Source organism: Capra hircus, chromosome 10 (genome assembly GCF_001704415.2).
Source record: "Capra hircus breed San Clemente chromosome 10, ASM170441v1, whole genome shotgun sequence".
Taxonomy (NCBI): Eukaryota; Metazoa; Chordata; class Mammalia; order Artiodactyla; family Bovidae; genus Capra; species Capra hircus.
Window position 1 is genome coordinate 58,985,763 of NC_030817.1, and position 15,190 is coordinate 59,000,952.

The 15,190-nt window shown below is 37.8% G+C and overlaps 1 protein-coding gene across 1 annotated transcript; it reads right to left on the reverse strand.

Annotated features, from left to right (window-relative positions):
* On the reverse strand, positions 243-14,338 carry TMX1 (thioredoxin related transmembrane protein 1). Its single transcript, XM_005685645.3, has 8 exons — positions 13,937-14,338; positions 10,742-10,857; positions 9,407-9,452; positions 7,290-7,418; positions 5,367-5,412; positions 5,173-5,274; positions 4,992-5,058; positions 243-2,098 (listed from the first exon to the last, which is right to left on the reverse strand). Exons 1-8 carry the CDS (start codon positions 14,086-14,088, stop codon positions 1,920-1,922), a joined length of 837 nt encoding a protein of 278 aa, XP_005685702.1. The 5' UTR covers positions 14,089-14,338; the 3' UTR covers positions 243-1,919.

Sequence of the window (15,190 nt, forward strand, 5' to 3'; positions counted from 1 at the left end):
CCCTTTAAACCAATGCAGAAACAAAAGGGGTCTGTTACATGTAAAATGATCCCCATAGTTTCTGTAAGTAAGCCTCTGGTGTGAGAGAAAATGGACTATTCAGGTATCTACAGTGACAATCCTGAAGAAATACAAGATACATATCTTTTCTGAAATACCAAGTTTACATGTTCAGTCTACCTGTAACTTTCTGCACATACGACATTTTTTAATCACTTAAATACTTAAAAATATATGATGTGTAAGACTAGAAAAATAGAATGTTTAATTAATGAGCAGCATTTCTCGATCATCTCAGATAACAGAGATATATATGACTCTAGCCTTTTGATTACATGTATCAAGTACGTATACAGTGACACCACTATTCACCTTAACACTGTTAAATACATATTAAGCATCAATTAAGTATTTAAATATTAAGTAGTAATTAAGATCAATTAGAAATCACACTTGCCTTCAGCTTCAGTGAAGCACTTAGAAAAGTTTATTTTGTGCTTAGATTTTTCTAAAGCATCACAAATTTATTATATATCCAAACTCTTCAGTGGTAGAATATTTAATATTCTAAAGGAGAGGCCTTTAAAGGGGACATTATAGAAACTTGTCTATTACCATAACAGAGAAGTGATCCATTCAGAGTATCTATGGTTTTTCCTTTTACTGCAGCTAATACATTTCTTTACTGCTGTCCCACGGCTCCACCCACTTCCTCTTTTGCTGTTAAGGTGAAAACTATTCTCTTGAAGGAGTAAAAATATATTAAATGTCCCATCTTGCTGATACCCATCTGTGAAATATCACAATAGAAAGTAGAGAATAGTTTGTCTTTTCAAAAACATAAAACTTTATGAGTTTAAATCATCAGACATATGTTGACTTGGTACAATCAACCAAGAACTTTTTGGATGAGGACAAATATATATTGAAAACACACACTATAAGATGCTTTTTCCTGAGTAGAATACTAATTTTATATCATATTAAGCTTCTGTGAATTTTCAAAACAGAAAATACCAAGGCTTTTCCATAAAATCAAATAAAAATCAGGAATGTTCACCTTCACATCCAAAAAAAGAAGTTCAAGTATAGATTCAACAAAAATGATGTAAAATCTGAAACAAGTAGCCAAAATTTTAAGTTATCAGATGGCTCTTCACTTTAAGTATTCTTCAGTAAACTTCAGTTTGAAACAATGTATTAAAACATGAAAGCCATTTCTAGGAAATTGTCCAATTTGGAAAATAAAAATCATGGTGAGATCATGGTGGTGAGAAAAATACAAATCATACGCTGAACACAGGAGAACAAAAAAGGCAACCAACCTTTATAAACTTTCTAAACATATCCTGTACTATCATGCGTAGAAAACTGTAATTCAAGTAAGGCAGCTTTTATTAGTTGCATAATCTAAAACTATGAATAAATTTTGGACTTTAACTTTAAAGGAGATAAAGGGTTTCAGAGTTGTTACTGAAATACACATTTCTTGAGACAATGGGCAAAGTTCCCATTAATGGGAAATATGTTCTCTTCACACAGTGAAACTGACAAAAATTATATCAAATGAGAAATCTTCTTCTCTAAAGTAATCTCCTTAAATACCTCAATAATGCAATACTTGGGAAATGTAATTTTTCAACTCAGACTTGAAAGTTATTATGAAACAAACATACAGAAATCTTATTGCTTGGCACCAGATTTTCCAAAAATGAAAGAACTGCTTGAACCACCATACTGTTTTCAAATCCTCTTTTTTCCAGTGCTACTTTTATTTTCCAAAGGCAGACTGTTCAACCTAATGACAATCCAGGCTGAACCTTGCAATGTACAAGCAAGTCACAGTTCACATCAAACCAAAACAAATGCTCGATCTTCTGTTTCTGCCAAAATCATATGAAAATATTTGTAAAAATTAACTAGGATTTATCTGTGGCCAGTGAAGGACCCACAGAACGCTGTCTGACAGCATTCTGTGCAAAGTCTTTGTTTGTCCCTTCTTTGCTTTCAGATTCCTCTTCTGAAACATCTTCTACATCAGCCTCTTGTTCTTCCTCCACTTTTTTCAAAGGTTGGGAAGATTCTGGTAGTAATTTTCCTTAAAGATAAAAACCAGAAGTGTTTTGTTGTTGATGTATTAGAGTTGTGTTAGAGTACAATCAAGACACAATTCATATGCCCATAAACTGCTTTGGCAATGATTTATCAATCATGTTTGGATTTCCAAAAGGAAAAAGCTGTATTTAAGAACAAATGACCCTATAAAAATAACTGGTTTAGAAGGTCCACTTTACTTACTGAATTCATTCTTATTACCCACCTATTCATAAACTGAACTGAAATTAATAAATCAGAATTAATGCTGTGAATATGGATGCCTATAAGAAAATAGACTGTATTAAATAAAACTATATTAATTTACTATTAAATCTTCTAGCTAATAAAGATAATAAGACAAACTTCAATAGTACCCTTGTTTCAGCTCCCAGGCAAACAAGAATCAGATGAAAGCTATTTTCCTAGACATGATTTTTATTAAGTGGATTCATAAATGTGCCTCCTCCTCTCCACATATATAATTTTACTGAGGCATAATTACAAACAACATAATATACCTATCTTAAGTATACAGCTCAATTACTTTTTTATATGTACACACGCACAATATCCCCCCACCCCAGTTGTTAATAGGAACTGCTGCAAGTTAACTTAACTTAGAACACTTAGAACATACCATGTTACTGAGATACAGAACACAGAATCTGGCTAACGAGCTTTTCTCTGTTCAGTGGTCAAGACCATCCCTAATCCTAGGCAATGCAGAATAGAGCAGGAAGAAAAGGGGGTATAAGGTAGAAGAGACCACAGGAAGAATTCCCATACAGTGGACAATCTGTTGTTTGATCTGTCTGGCGTATCTCTTTCTATTGGGTTAACTCCTTCCCTATGCCCCATCCCACGCAGCTGTAGTTGAGTATAAACAACGTTGAGAGCAGTGCTTCTCCACCAGGGGTGATTCTGTTGGAACACTTGGCAATGTCTGGAGATATTTCTGATTGCTACAACTGAGAGGGGCAGTGCTGCTGGCAACCAGGGGGATGATGCTAAAGATTCAATAATGTACAGAAGACAGCTTGTCACAAGTAAGAATTACCCAGCTCAAAAGACCAACAGAGCCAATGCTGAGAAATTCTGATTTACAGTTAAAAAAAAAAGTGAGCCCTCTACGCAAGCAGAGTACACCAGAACTTTTTCAAAAGATAGGTGAGTATAGGGAGAAGTATATTTCCTTCTTACTCTGGAATTATGAGCTACAGCTTTCTGTAGTTATTCTATGCTTGGACTAAAAAGAGCCCCAAATGGAACCAGCACAAAGTCATAGGGAACTGAGCAATTCAGAAACATTTGAGCCCTAGGATTTAGTCAACTCTGTCCTCTGGCTTCCTCACTACATGAACCGATAAATTCCTATTTCGCTTAAAATTAGACTTAGTTGGCTCTTTTCCCAGCAACTTAAAATCTAAGCCAAAAACAAAATGGAAAACAACTCAAATCCAGAAGCCTGGTATAGAAGGGGCAATATCACATTAAAGTATGGATTAACATCAGCAGTGTAACAGATTACCTAAGACAAATCTGTTGTTAGGTTTAAGGTTTTCTAAGCAAAAAATATAAATAAAACGTACATTTACCGACTCAATTGTCCAATAAATAATCTGCACTTATTATACTCTTCCTACAGATCAGTGGCCCTTGGTGAATGAAATTATTCCCTCCCCTCCATGCATGCAACTTTTGATATCGATGCAACTATCTAAGAAATTTTTTAAAAACCCTATCAGCTCTTCAACAATGAATACTTAACTGCCATCTTCACTGAAATGTTTCTAAATTGCTCAGTTCTCTATGACTTTGCACTTGCTCTATTTCATTTCAGAAGTTTTGACCTCAGTAAGTCCTAAGCCACGAAGGCAGCAGAACAGAAATGTCAGGCTAAGAGTTCAACTTAGGTTCTACTCTCAGCTCTCATTTCTGCGTGAACCTGGAAACACAGTTCATCTCTCGGAGCTTTAGTTTACTCACTAAATGGGAATCACAAAATGGGAAGAGTATCACTTATGCAGCCTACTTTAAAGAGCTGCTGAAAAGCAAATGGGATGACAGAAAGTGAAAGTTCTTTACAAATAAAGGTCTTCATAAGCATAATTTTCAAATTTAAAAATAAATGATAGGTAGGTAAAATTATATTAAGACAAATAGCAATGAATATTCTAATTCCCATCCTGTAGTAAAATACACAGCTAATGGGACTTCCCTGGTGGCTCAGATGGTAAAGCGCCTGTCTACAGTGCGGGAGACCCAGGTTGAATCCCTGGGTTGGGAAGATCCCTGGAGAAGGAAATGGCAATCCACTCCAGTACTATTGCCTCAAAAATCCCATGGACAGAGGAGCCTGGTAGGCTATAGTTCACAGGGTTGCAAAGAGTCGGACATGACTGAGTGACTTCACTTTCACTTTTCAATGAGACACTTAGAGCAATGACAGGAATTGCTTTCCCCAATATCCTAAAAGAAAAACTTAGACTTGACCAACATACAAAGAAAAAGCCTCAAATGTGGTCACTATACCAATGAGATGACTTCAAGACTGGAATATATTCAACTTTTTTTGACCCAAATATACTCAAATGGATCCCCGAATATTATGGAATTTTCAAACAAGTTGACATCAGGTCAATGGTTATCAAATATCTGTTAAGGTACATGCAGTGTTAAAATTCTCCACAATATAAAAGCCAAAATAATGACTATTATGTTCCTAAATGCACTGGGCTGTCATGTCATTCTTACATGGAATATGTCTCTCTCTTCTGCCACTACTCCAAATTTAGAAACCCTAGCTAGAAAGGCAACCTGTTATGTGTGTGAGTGTGTTTATTACAGAAATGAATGGGATTACAGTAAACAAAAAAATTTAAAAATATACTTACTGGAAGGGTATGGCTGGGGTCTGCGCCTTTTTGAAGGACACAGGCAATCTGCCACAAATATCATGAACTGCAAAAATAAACATAAGACTCTGAATGTATAATAAAAAGCTAGAGTAACTATATTAAATTGCAAAACTCTAAAATATTTTTCTTCCTAGTACTCCAAAAATGAAGAACTTACAAGTCCTAATAACAGTCCTGAAAGCAGAGTTGCTACAGCAAACACTGTATATGATCCCCAAATCGGTAATCCAAGGTCTTCAATAAAGTAGTTATGGCAAGTCTAAAATCAAAAGAAAAAAATAAAAATCATAGCCATTTCTTTAAAAAGTGAGTTCCAAAATGTTTAAAATAGAAGTAAATCTGAGCCCTTACCCTGATCCACATAGAGAGCTGAAAGAGTGCTGACATACTACTCATCCTAAAAGAAAAAGAAAAAACCAACTCATATACGCAGCTCTGAAGTAGAAGACGTGTATATTATCTATATTTTCTATTTTTTACTCTATAATTTCCAACACAACAGATTTAATTGGTGATATTACTCAAGATTAGTGATACATCACTGATTTCAGGCCCATAAGAAGGCTTATTAGCAAAAATCAACAGTTTCAGAATTTTTGCCACTACATAATATCCTCAAACAAAACACTTGATCTTTTTTCCTTTTCTCCTGTTGTTTTGCCTTTAACCTTTCACTTGATGGTTTCTCCAATGTACTGTGAATATGGGTTGACCTCTATGGAACCAGCTAGTTTGATGTTAGACACACTATAAGCAAATGGAAACTCTTCATTCACCCTTAAAATCCTCCACACATAAGGAAGGGAGCCTGAAGGAAGACTGGGAGCACTTGCTGAGTCGATCCTTCTCACCTAAGAATTACCCTCCTTTCATATTAAAATTAAATAGAACTTACAATAGTATTAGTTTGATACAGTTTAATAACAAAATAATTACCTAAGAAATAAGTCACCACAGAAGTAAAAATAACTATTTTCACATAATTAAACTCAATTAAACAGGCAGTCAGAAAAAGGTATGCTCCAAAAATTAGGTTTGTGGGTTCTTTCTAGCATAAGCGGCACCCACCAACACATACTAATTCACACATAAGCCAGAGCACCTGTACTCAGAACGGCCTAATCCAATCACCAGTCTTGGGGTGGGGCAGGGGGGATGTGCCCCCGCCAAGTCGACCCTAGGAGTACCCTTTACTCATCTAACAAGAAAGGTATGAACTGCTGCCCTGAGGAGTCAACAGAGACTTCCAAGCAACCCCCACTCTTCCATCAGAAAGAGCAAGAATCATTTACTGACATGAGATTTCAAACAGAATCAGTTACATTTTCACTCCAACAGAGAAACGTACTTTAGTCATGTTGCTTCTGTGGTTTAAAACACAAAATGGGAACAGGAACAAGGAACCAAAACATAAATCACCGTGCAGGCTCACTGCAGCCTGTGCTAATTAGATTCTATCAGGAACATTAGGTACCTGACTTGGGTTTAGTGGGCATGGTGGTTCAGTGGGGGAATTCTAACAGTTCAATTCAGAGGTATAAGGAAAAGGTCCTACAGATAAACTTCTATTTTAAAACACTGTTTAGGGATAAACTTTCCTGCACTCCCAGAATCCAGAGCATTCTCTTATATACTAGTATTTCCAATTCTCCATCCTCCAAAGACACAATTGGTAAGAGGACAGGAAGAAATAACTTAGCTGGACTAGGATGAGTCCATGATGGCCTCAGAAAAACTCAATATTCCCAGAGGTCTCTCAAATGACTTGTGAGGCTCTGCTCCCCAAGAAAGTAACAAAAGACCTTCTTGCTACGCCCAATCCTTACTGCCCCATAGACATTGCTCATCCATACTATTCACAAAAAAAGTTATCAGACAGGTGGAATAATTCAATCACATTAAAACAAGTAAAATCTAAAAGTAGCACAAGTAAGTAAATGGTTGAGGCTTCTCATTCAAATATTAAGCTCCAATGATAGCTTTACCCATTATGTCACTTCTAAAGGAATTATTTTGATGATACAAATGACCATATTTACAGAGCCAAAATACTCTAACAAGACTTTCAGCTTAATTCTATAGAATACCTCTCTCTACCTTAAAAAAGGACCACACTATCATTTGGAAGATAAAAGTCTAAACTAAAATTATCAGAGTAAATCTGAACATATTTTAACAGTCCTAGAATTAAAATGAAATATAAATGCTTATTTACATGAAATACATGATCCAATTAATTCTGAAATAAATAAGAGAAAAACCCTTTATACTTACAAAATAGAACCTGGACCAAACCATGATGAAACGGGTTCAATACTTTTCCACTCTTTGTCACTTATAAAGTTTATGAAGTCCTTCTTAGTTCTTGGACCCTGATATCGCCTAAATTCACCATCTTTACAACTAACGAAGATCAGAAGCAAATATTAGCACTGAATAAATAAACCTTGTTTTGCTATTTCTATAATCTCATTTTACAATCAATCTTGTACTCAAAATCAGCAATGAGCAATACACAACTAGCAAATTACACTAATTACCTGCCCTTAACATCTTAGCCCCATATTTCATTAACCACTGAGGTTATATTTTTGAACAGTCATAAGCTTTCAGACTTTATTACACTCTTCCAAATAATAAAACTATAGAATAAGTATTAATAGTTACATGTCAGTTTGTTGTTGTTTAGTCACTAGGTTGCATCCAACTTTTGCAATCCCATGGACTGCAGCCCACCAGGCTCCTTCATCCATGGGATTTCCCAGGCAAGAACACTGGAGTGGATTGCCATTTCCTCCTCCAGGGGATTGTCCCAAACCAGGGAACAAACCCTCCTCTCCTCTATTGGCAGGCAGATTCTCTACTGCTGAGCCACCAGAGAAAACCCTACAGGTCAATTATATCTCAGTAAAAAACTGAGGTAAAAAAGAAATTCGGTATGTAGATACAGCTCAGAAAATTACTTTTAAGCCACAATACACACATTAAAAAGATGACTTCACGAAAAAGTGGTTAGAATAGTATCTAACATTTATTATTTATTAGCTACTACTGAACTAGAGGTGAACAATTTGAGGCATTTTTCTGGTCTTTTCGATCACAAGCACATCGCCTCAGCCATCAAGCTTTAAGCCACTGGAGCATCTGGTGCAGCGCAGTGATTCTGTTTTACAGTCTGCTCTGCGTTCTTCCCGACACCCACCTCCTCCTCCTCCTTTCCAACGTATGGAGCTCTGCCATAGGATCCTAAGTGCTCTCCCTGTTCCCGTATCTTCATCATTTCCAATCGCCAGTCTAGGCCTGCTTACTTAACACTTCTATTTTGATCACTTACGGGCAAAAACTCCCCACTACTTATAGTAAGATTACAGGACCCTTTATCCATCCAAAAAATTACAGGTTAGCTCCCACTCAAAAAACCAAAGATTTTTGGAGAAACAGGCATCCTACATTTTTGAAGGATAAGTACGATTTCAACAGGCAAAACTTAGGGGAATGGGCATGATAAATAATATGATTAAAAGAAAAGGGCAGGAAATTCTAGAAAATTTCAGGGAGTGTTGAGAAAGCTGGGAGACTAATAAGGGGCATGTAGAGAAAAGGACTGCGTGAAAAGGATGAGAAGCACTTATAGAGAACAGGCATTTAAACAGATACAAAGGGGAAATAAAAAGGGGAAACAGTTATGAATATGACAAAAAAAGACAGGAAAATCAAGATACATACAGAATCACTGACTTCTTGTTTCAGGAGACAAGTGCCTCCTGGCAGTCAACTTAAGGTTGACTTAAGGTTCAGGGCAGATACAGAGATTTAAGATTTCTTATGGCTAATTTAGAAGATAAAGACAAACTAAAGAGCCTACACTGAAGACTACATAATGGTATTTATTCTAACTTAACTGTTTCACCCACCACTGTTCCCAAGGCAGAGCTAGAGCACTTTCTGAGCTAACGTGCAGACATTCCATGCTCCTATTTATGACTGTTTATGAGACAATTCTCAGATGGAAGACTTAACTCTGCACTCTTAAAAATTCTACTTCCAAGGTTGAGTTTAATCTCCATATTCTCCAGGAACCAGTCCAGTGCACTGATTGTCCCCCTTAGCAAATTTCCTATAGTACTTAACCACAACTCTGAGCTCTTAATCACTTACGCCACTATTTCTTGTGCAAGGCATTTTCTAAGACAATCAGAAATCTCTGAGATCACGGATTATTTCATACCTCATTCATCCAACTAAAGGCACCTGAGATAGCACTAAGCAAAACAAACCTTCTAATAAACTTACTGAATATAATGCTCTTTACACATGATCAAGGCTGGAGGCTACTATTCTGATTATGTTATGATGCATCCCTCATAACTACAGAATCTTCAAATACTTACTGATAAATAGTAGGAAGAGCAGTTATGATAAATCGTCCACTTAATCCTACAAATGAGAAAGATTAGAACTAAATACAAGAAAGAACATACAGGTTTTACATAAGCCAATCTTTTACTACTTAAAAGTTGATGCGATTATTTAAATACTAACAGGCAAAGAATATGAAATTAGACCTAAAAATAGTTTAGCTGTACAAGATAAACAATGAAAGAAATTTCATTTACATACTTAGAGCAACTTAAAAAAATACTATATATTATCTTAATTTAAAAGTACATAAAATCTGAATATTGAAGACATTTGTGAACATATATACATATAAACATTTGGTCAATTATACTACTGTAAGATTACTAGCAATGAGTCATGGGGCAGCACAATATAACTGTAGTCTTATGTCTAAAACCAAATGAAACTGCATTTGATAATCAAAAAACAAGCACAGAGTTTCTGAAGTATTGTTAAAAACTGACTCTTTCAAAAGGTGGGCAGTAACAATATCAGCTAACATTAACCATGTGTTAAACATGAAAATGATGAAGGATCAATCTGTGGCTCAGCTTTCACATCTGTAAAACTGGGATATTATCTATCCCACAAGGTTGTATAAGGGCTACAAAATAAATGTAAAACACTTGGAGCAGTACCTATAAGAATAGTGCGTCCTCACCAAATACTAGAGATTATTCCCATTTGGGATAGGGGCAGAGTCAAGAATCCAAGTTTATCGTGGCCAAGAACAGGTAAGAAGCAGGTAAGGGCAGGGCTTGACAACTGTCCAGGGAGCCAAGTCAGGAGGCCACAACCATAAGGGCTTTGTAATTAAGAGCCCATATCCTCAAATCATTATTAACAGATTAAATTTGGAACCCAACTGCAGAGACTTAGATAATTTGTTGGGGATCGTGACCTGGACTCTACAAAGAACTTCAACCACATGCTCTTTATTCTAAGCTCGGTACAGATGTAAATGCTGGGGTGACCAACGTCCACCCGAGCCAAAAGGTTCTAGGGCTTCTCACAGATGTCTTACGTACTTGTCTGGGGCCTGGGATGCTAAGGAAAAAAGATCAGAGGAAGTTACGCGGGGAAGAGTGAGCGAAGGGAGATGCCTCCAAGTTCCCTTACAGAAATACAGAAAAGAATTAAGCTGCCGTACACAACCAGGGAACACACTTCACATTGAACCCTCATTAAGGAGGTGGGTAAATCAGCTTAACCAGCTGTTCATAAAACCCAGTCAAAGGCAGAATTAAGACCATGTAATGTGGAAAACAGGGTCAACACACATCCCAACCTGCAAAGAAACAAAATGAACCAGAGACTTACAGTACCTGGCTGCTCTGTGACATCAACTTTTGCAACATTAACCTCAAGGTCTTCTCCCCATTCAGCAAAACTTTCCCATTCTGGTTGAAGATTCTGACAAGCAGGACACCATGGAGCATAACTAAGAAATAAAGTTTAAAAAGAAAAGTTAAAACACTCTAATATGAGCATTAGGGGATAAAAATTCTAAAGTGTATTATTTGTAAAGAACATCTTTTAAAAACAAGATAGCAAAGTGGTTTAACTTTGTGAAGAGGAAAAGGTTTTAAGTATGAATCTAACACTCTGGAAATCAAGAACTATGAATTGATAATGCTAATTACAGAAAAGTAATTCTGAGAATAAGTTCTTAAGACACAAGGGGACTTTTTTATGTGCGAAACAGCTCTTTAAAAACCTTTGGATTTCTCTATATAATGGGGCCAGAAAGCTCAAAGCCGAATTTGGGGTTCTTCAGTTTTAATGATTTTATGTGCAAGAGTCACAAATGCAAAGTGCTAGTATGAAAAAAAGGAAGCACCCAGTGCTGCGGTGGATAGGAAACATGTGCCTCATTTTAAAGAGGGAAACACGACCCAGCTTGACTGGCAGGGGAACAGCTGGCCCCAGGGAAGCCGGCCCAGGACTGCAGGCTATTCTAATTTAAAAGGAGCTGAAAATCCTCATTTTTATGTAAAAATGCTACCCCAAAACTTAACCCAGACACAAACACTAGGCAGGCCAAATGAAATTCTTTGGCCAGACCTTGGTCAACCTTGGGTTTTCAAATCTGTGGCCAAGCATACTAAGCATTTTAATTACTCTTCTGGTATTCCCTTGAAAGGCCCTGAATCTTTCAACTTTTCTCATATTGTATATTATCTCATAATTTACCGCAGTTTTTTTTTAAATGGAACCAGTTAGAATAAAACCTATACCTGTTAAACATAATACAGTTTCTGTACTTCATTTTCTATTTTCTTGACTTATTTTATGAAAATAAAACTTCTAAAAGTATACGGCATTGTGGAAAGAGACTAGTATCACAAACAAAAGCCAAAGTCCACAACAATAACTTGAATTGCAAAGTATCTCTGTAACATAATTCCTGATTAAAATAAGTTTAACGTAGATAACTAACTTGTAATAGAAGCCGCCTATTGTTAGAAATACTAGACCCTTTTTCAAGTTCCTTTTGCTTCTTAGGTGCTTTTTATAAGGTTTAACTTCATATTCAGTAAGCTAAGGGAAAATATACTATGGTATATGTATTCTTAATTTCATACTGCTGCTGCTGCTGCTAAGTCACTTCAGTCGTGTCCGACTCTGTGTGACCCCATAGACTGCAGCCCACCAGGCTCCACCATCCCTGGGATTCTCCAGGCAAGAACACTGGAGTGGGTTGCCATTTCCTTCTCCAATGCATTAAAGTGAAAAGTGAAAGTGAAGTCACTCAGTTGTGTCCCAACTCTTCGCGACCCCATGGACTGCACCCTACCAGGCTCCTCCTTCCATGGGATTTTCCAGGCAAAAGTACTGGAGTGGGGTGCCATCACCTTCTCCGCAGATGCTCTAACTCAAATCCCCTAATACTTCACTTTTGACTGCTATATTGATATAGTTTGATCAATTAAGTTGATTAAAAAAATCTCCTTGAGTAATATGGGATAGTAATTTACATATGAATTCATAATCGCGATTGCTCAACACATTATTTATGAAATTGTTGAGTATTTTATGGGCACAATCTAAAACAAGTTACTGAGGACAATGAAAACCAAATGCTGTCCCTGGTTTTATTTCCTCACTCCTGCATCTTCAACAGTTTCTGAAAATTGTTTCGTTGAGTTACAAACTATACGCATACTAGATAAACATTTCCCCTAATGTTCTATGCCTTGTTTGATTTTATGACTGGAGTTATTGATCTGGCCTTCTGGGTTCTCCCTTGGGAGAACCTTGTCCACCTCCACCTTCCTCCTTAACTGGCAACCCAACCATACAGGAAAACACCCACTTGAATCTTGTTAAGGAAGGGGGTTGTTCTAATAACCTTTGCATATCTACACTGCGGTAGTTTCTGGAGACAAAAAGAAAGCCACTATGGCAATACCTGAACATAGTAATTAAAGCTCTGTCTCCTCATCTGTAAAATCCAGGAAATAAGACCTATCTTACAGAATTTGTAAAGAATTTAATATGATAATGTATGTAAAGTGCTTAGAAGTGTTTCAGTTTGGTTCAGTGGCTGGGTCATGTCCCACTCTTTGCGGCCCCATGGACTGCAGCAGGCCACGCTTCCCTGTCCATCACCAGTTAACACTCAAAATGGGTGTTTTCTACTAATATCACTAACACCACTGATATCAGTAATACTGCCACCACCAATTTAGCGACAAAAACAAAGGCAAATAGTTTATTATCTACCGATACAAAAGGGACATTATTATAACAGAATCAGCACAGACATGACTTTATTCGAACAGCATGTTTAATGCAGTAACACTTAGGAAACATAAGATCAACAACCCATAACATTCAGTACGTTGCAAAAACACACACCCAAGGATAAGATGTTGGCAGAGAAAAGCAAAAAACAAAACAAAAAAAAGATAAAGGAAATGAGGATTTTTTAATAAAAATAACCCAAGTTGAACTTATTTGGCATTTAAAATATGCCTAATTCATAAAATAAAATTTAAAATAAAAGTTTCCAACTGTAACATTCTAAGTGGACTACTTTTTAAGGGTAATTAGAAAAAAGGAGAGGAGACTTCCATTCCCTCTTTTGTAGAGTTTGGTGAGATAAGTCTGTGAGTCTCTGAAGACTCATTCTCAAATAAATAATTATATAGAAAGCAGAGAGACCCACCTCCCCCAACCCCAAGGCCAGGAAGAAAAGTTGAGAGAATTCAAAGCTGAACGTAACCTCACAGGCGAACCTCAGCCCTAGCAACCACACTAAGACGCACACTTTAGGGGAAATTTAAGAGCATTCCCCCGGTAAGAAACGAGGAGAGGGTGAGACCAAGACAGTGGAGGATCCCAACAGGAGTCAGGAAATCTCGAAGAGTCGGGGGCTCCCGCCCCACAGCTCAGAGTCGCAGTCCCGGGCAGCCTGGGATCCGCATGCGAGGAATGAAGATGATACTGAGGGGTCCCAACTTGGTTCTAGGACCCCAGCCCACCGAGGGGCCCCGAGACCACGGCCCTGCACTCACAATTCTATCATCCACTCTCCTTCCAGCAACTCTCTCCAGTTCTCGTCCGTGATGATGCGCACGTCGCTCCGCCTCCCGTGGGCCCAGGGAGCTCCCCAAAGCAACAGGAGTAGCACTGCCACCGGGATCCGGAGACTCCCGGAAGGCGCCATGTCGGCCGTTTCGCCCACCCACAACAAGCGAGGCGGCCCCCACCTCCGCGCAGCAGCTCCTCACTTCCGCCCGCGGCCGCTGATCAGTTTGTGCGCATGAGCGCGGCAGGGCTCGCGCGCGCGCGCCTTGAGGACGCGCAATGCGCACGAAGAAGCCGGGTCCTAGTGGATTGGTTGAGGAAAGAAAAAGGGAGCGCCCCTAGTGCGCATGACAGAGACGCTTCTCTTCTTTCTGCTTTGCCCCAGAGCCGTTTTGCTAGAAGAATGAACCGAGGGCGTGGTGAACAAAATGGGGCGGGACTTTGGAGAGGAAAGGCTTAAAAATTTGCATCAGAATTTTGGCGCCAAATGTTTGACATTTATACTTACTGAATACAGTTGGTAAGTTTACACTAAAGCAGTTTCCAATTAAATGCTCGTCAGAGTTTTCTTTTGTTTGATTTGAAAATTTTCGTAAGAAAGCTAATGGGTATTTATGTGACTCAGAATAACGGTTTATTTCTGGAGGATTAGAGAGCCTGGAGGGGCATAAGGGAGACTTCATGGGTTCCCTTTATATTGTATATCTTGGTCTGAAAAGTAGTTACACGGGTTTACACATATGTTAAAAACCATCGACCTGTACATGTTTCATCCACTTGTATGCACTTTAGGATGCATGTTATCCCTCAGTTTTTTGTAAATCATTAGTTACAGAAATAACTAGATCAGAAATTCAAAATGGGACAAGATACATAGGTTTGTAACAAATACTTAAGATTTTTTCCCAAGCACTTGTAAATACAAATGCAAATCAAAATAAGCACTGTCTTTAAAAAGTATTAATCAGTCAAATGACAATAATTGAATAATTGCCGTTACATCTCCTGGCCTCACATTCTCTCCTAAACTCAATTCATTTGGCTAATTTCCCCACCCCTTCGGTGCAAGGCCCTTCGTAGGACACTGGTAATTTTGACTGCCAGCAGCATTCTGTCACATACTTTTCTTGAAAGGTGCAATGTGGTGCCTCATTTGCTTTTTTTTCTTACCCCCTCTTTTTCTCATAGGTGCTTCTGAAACTTCTTGGCGGTCCTTCTGTACTTGACTTCCAGACATTGGC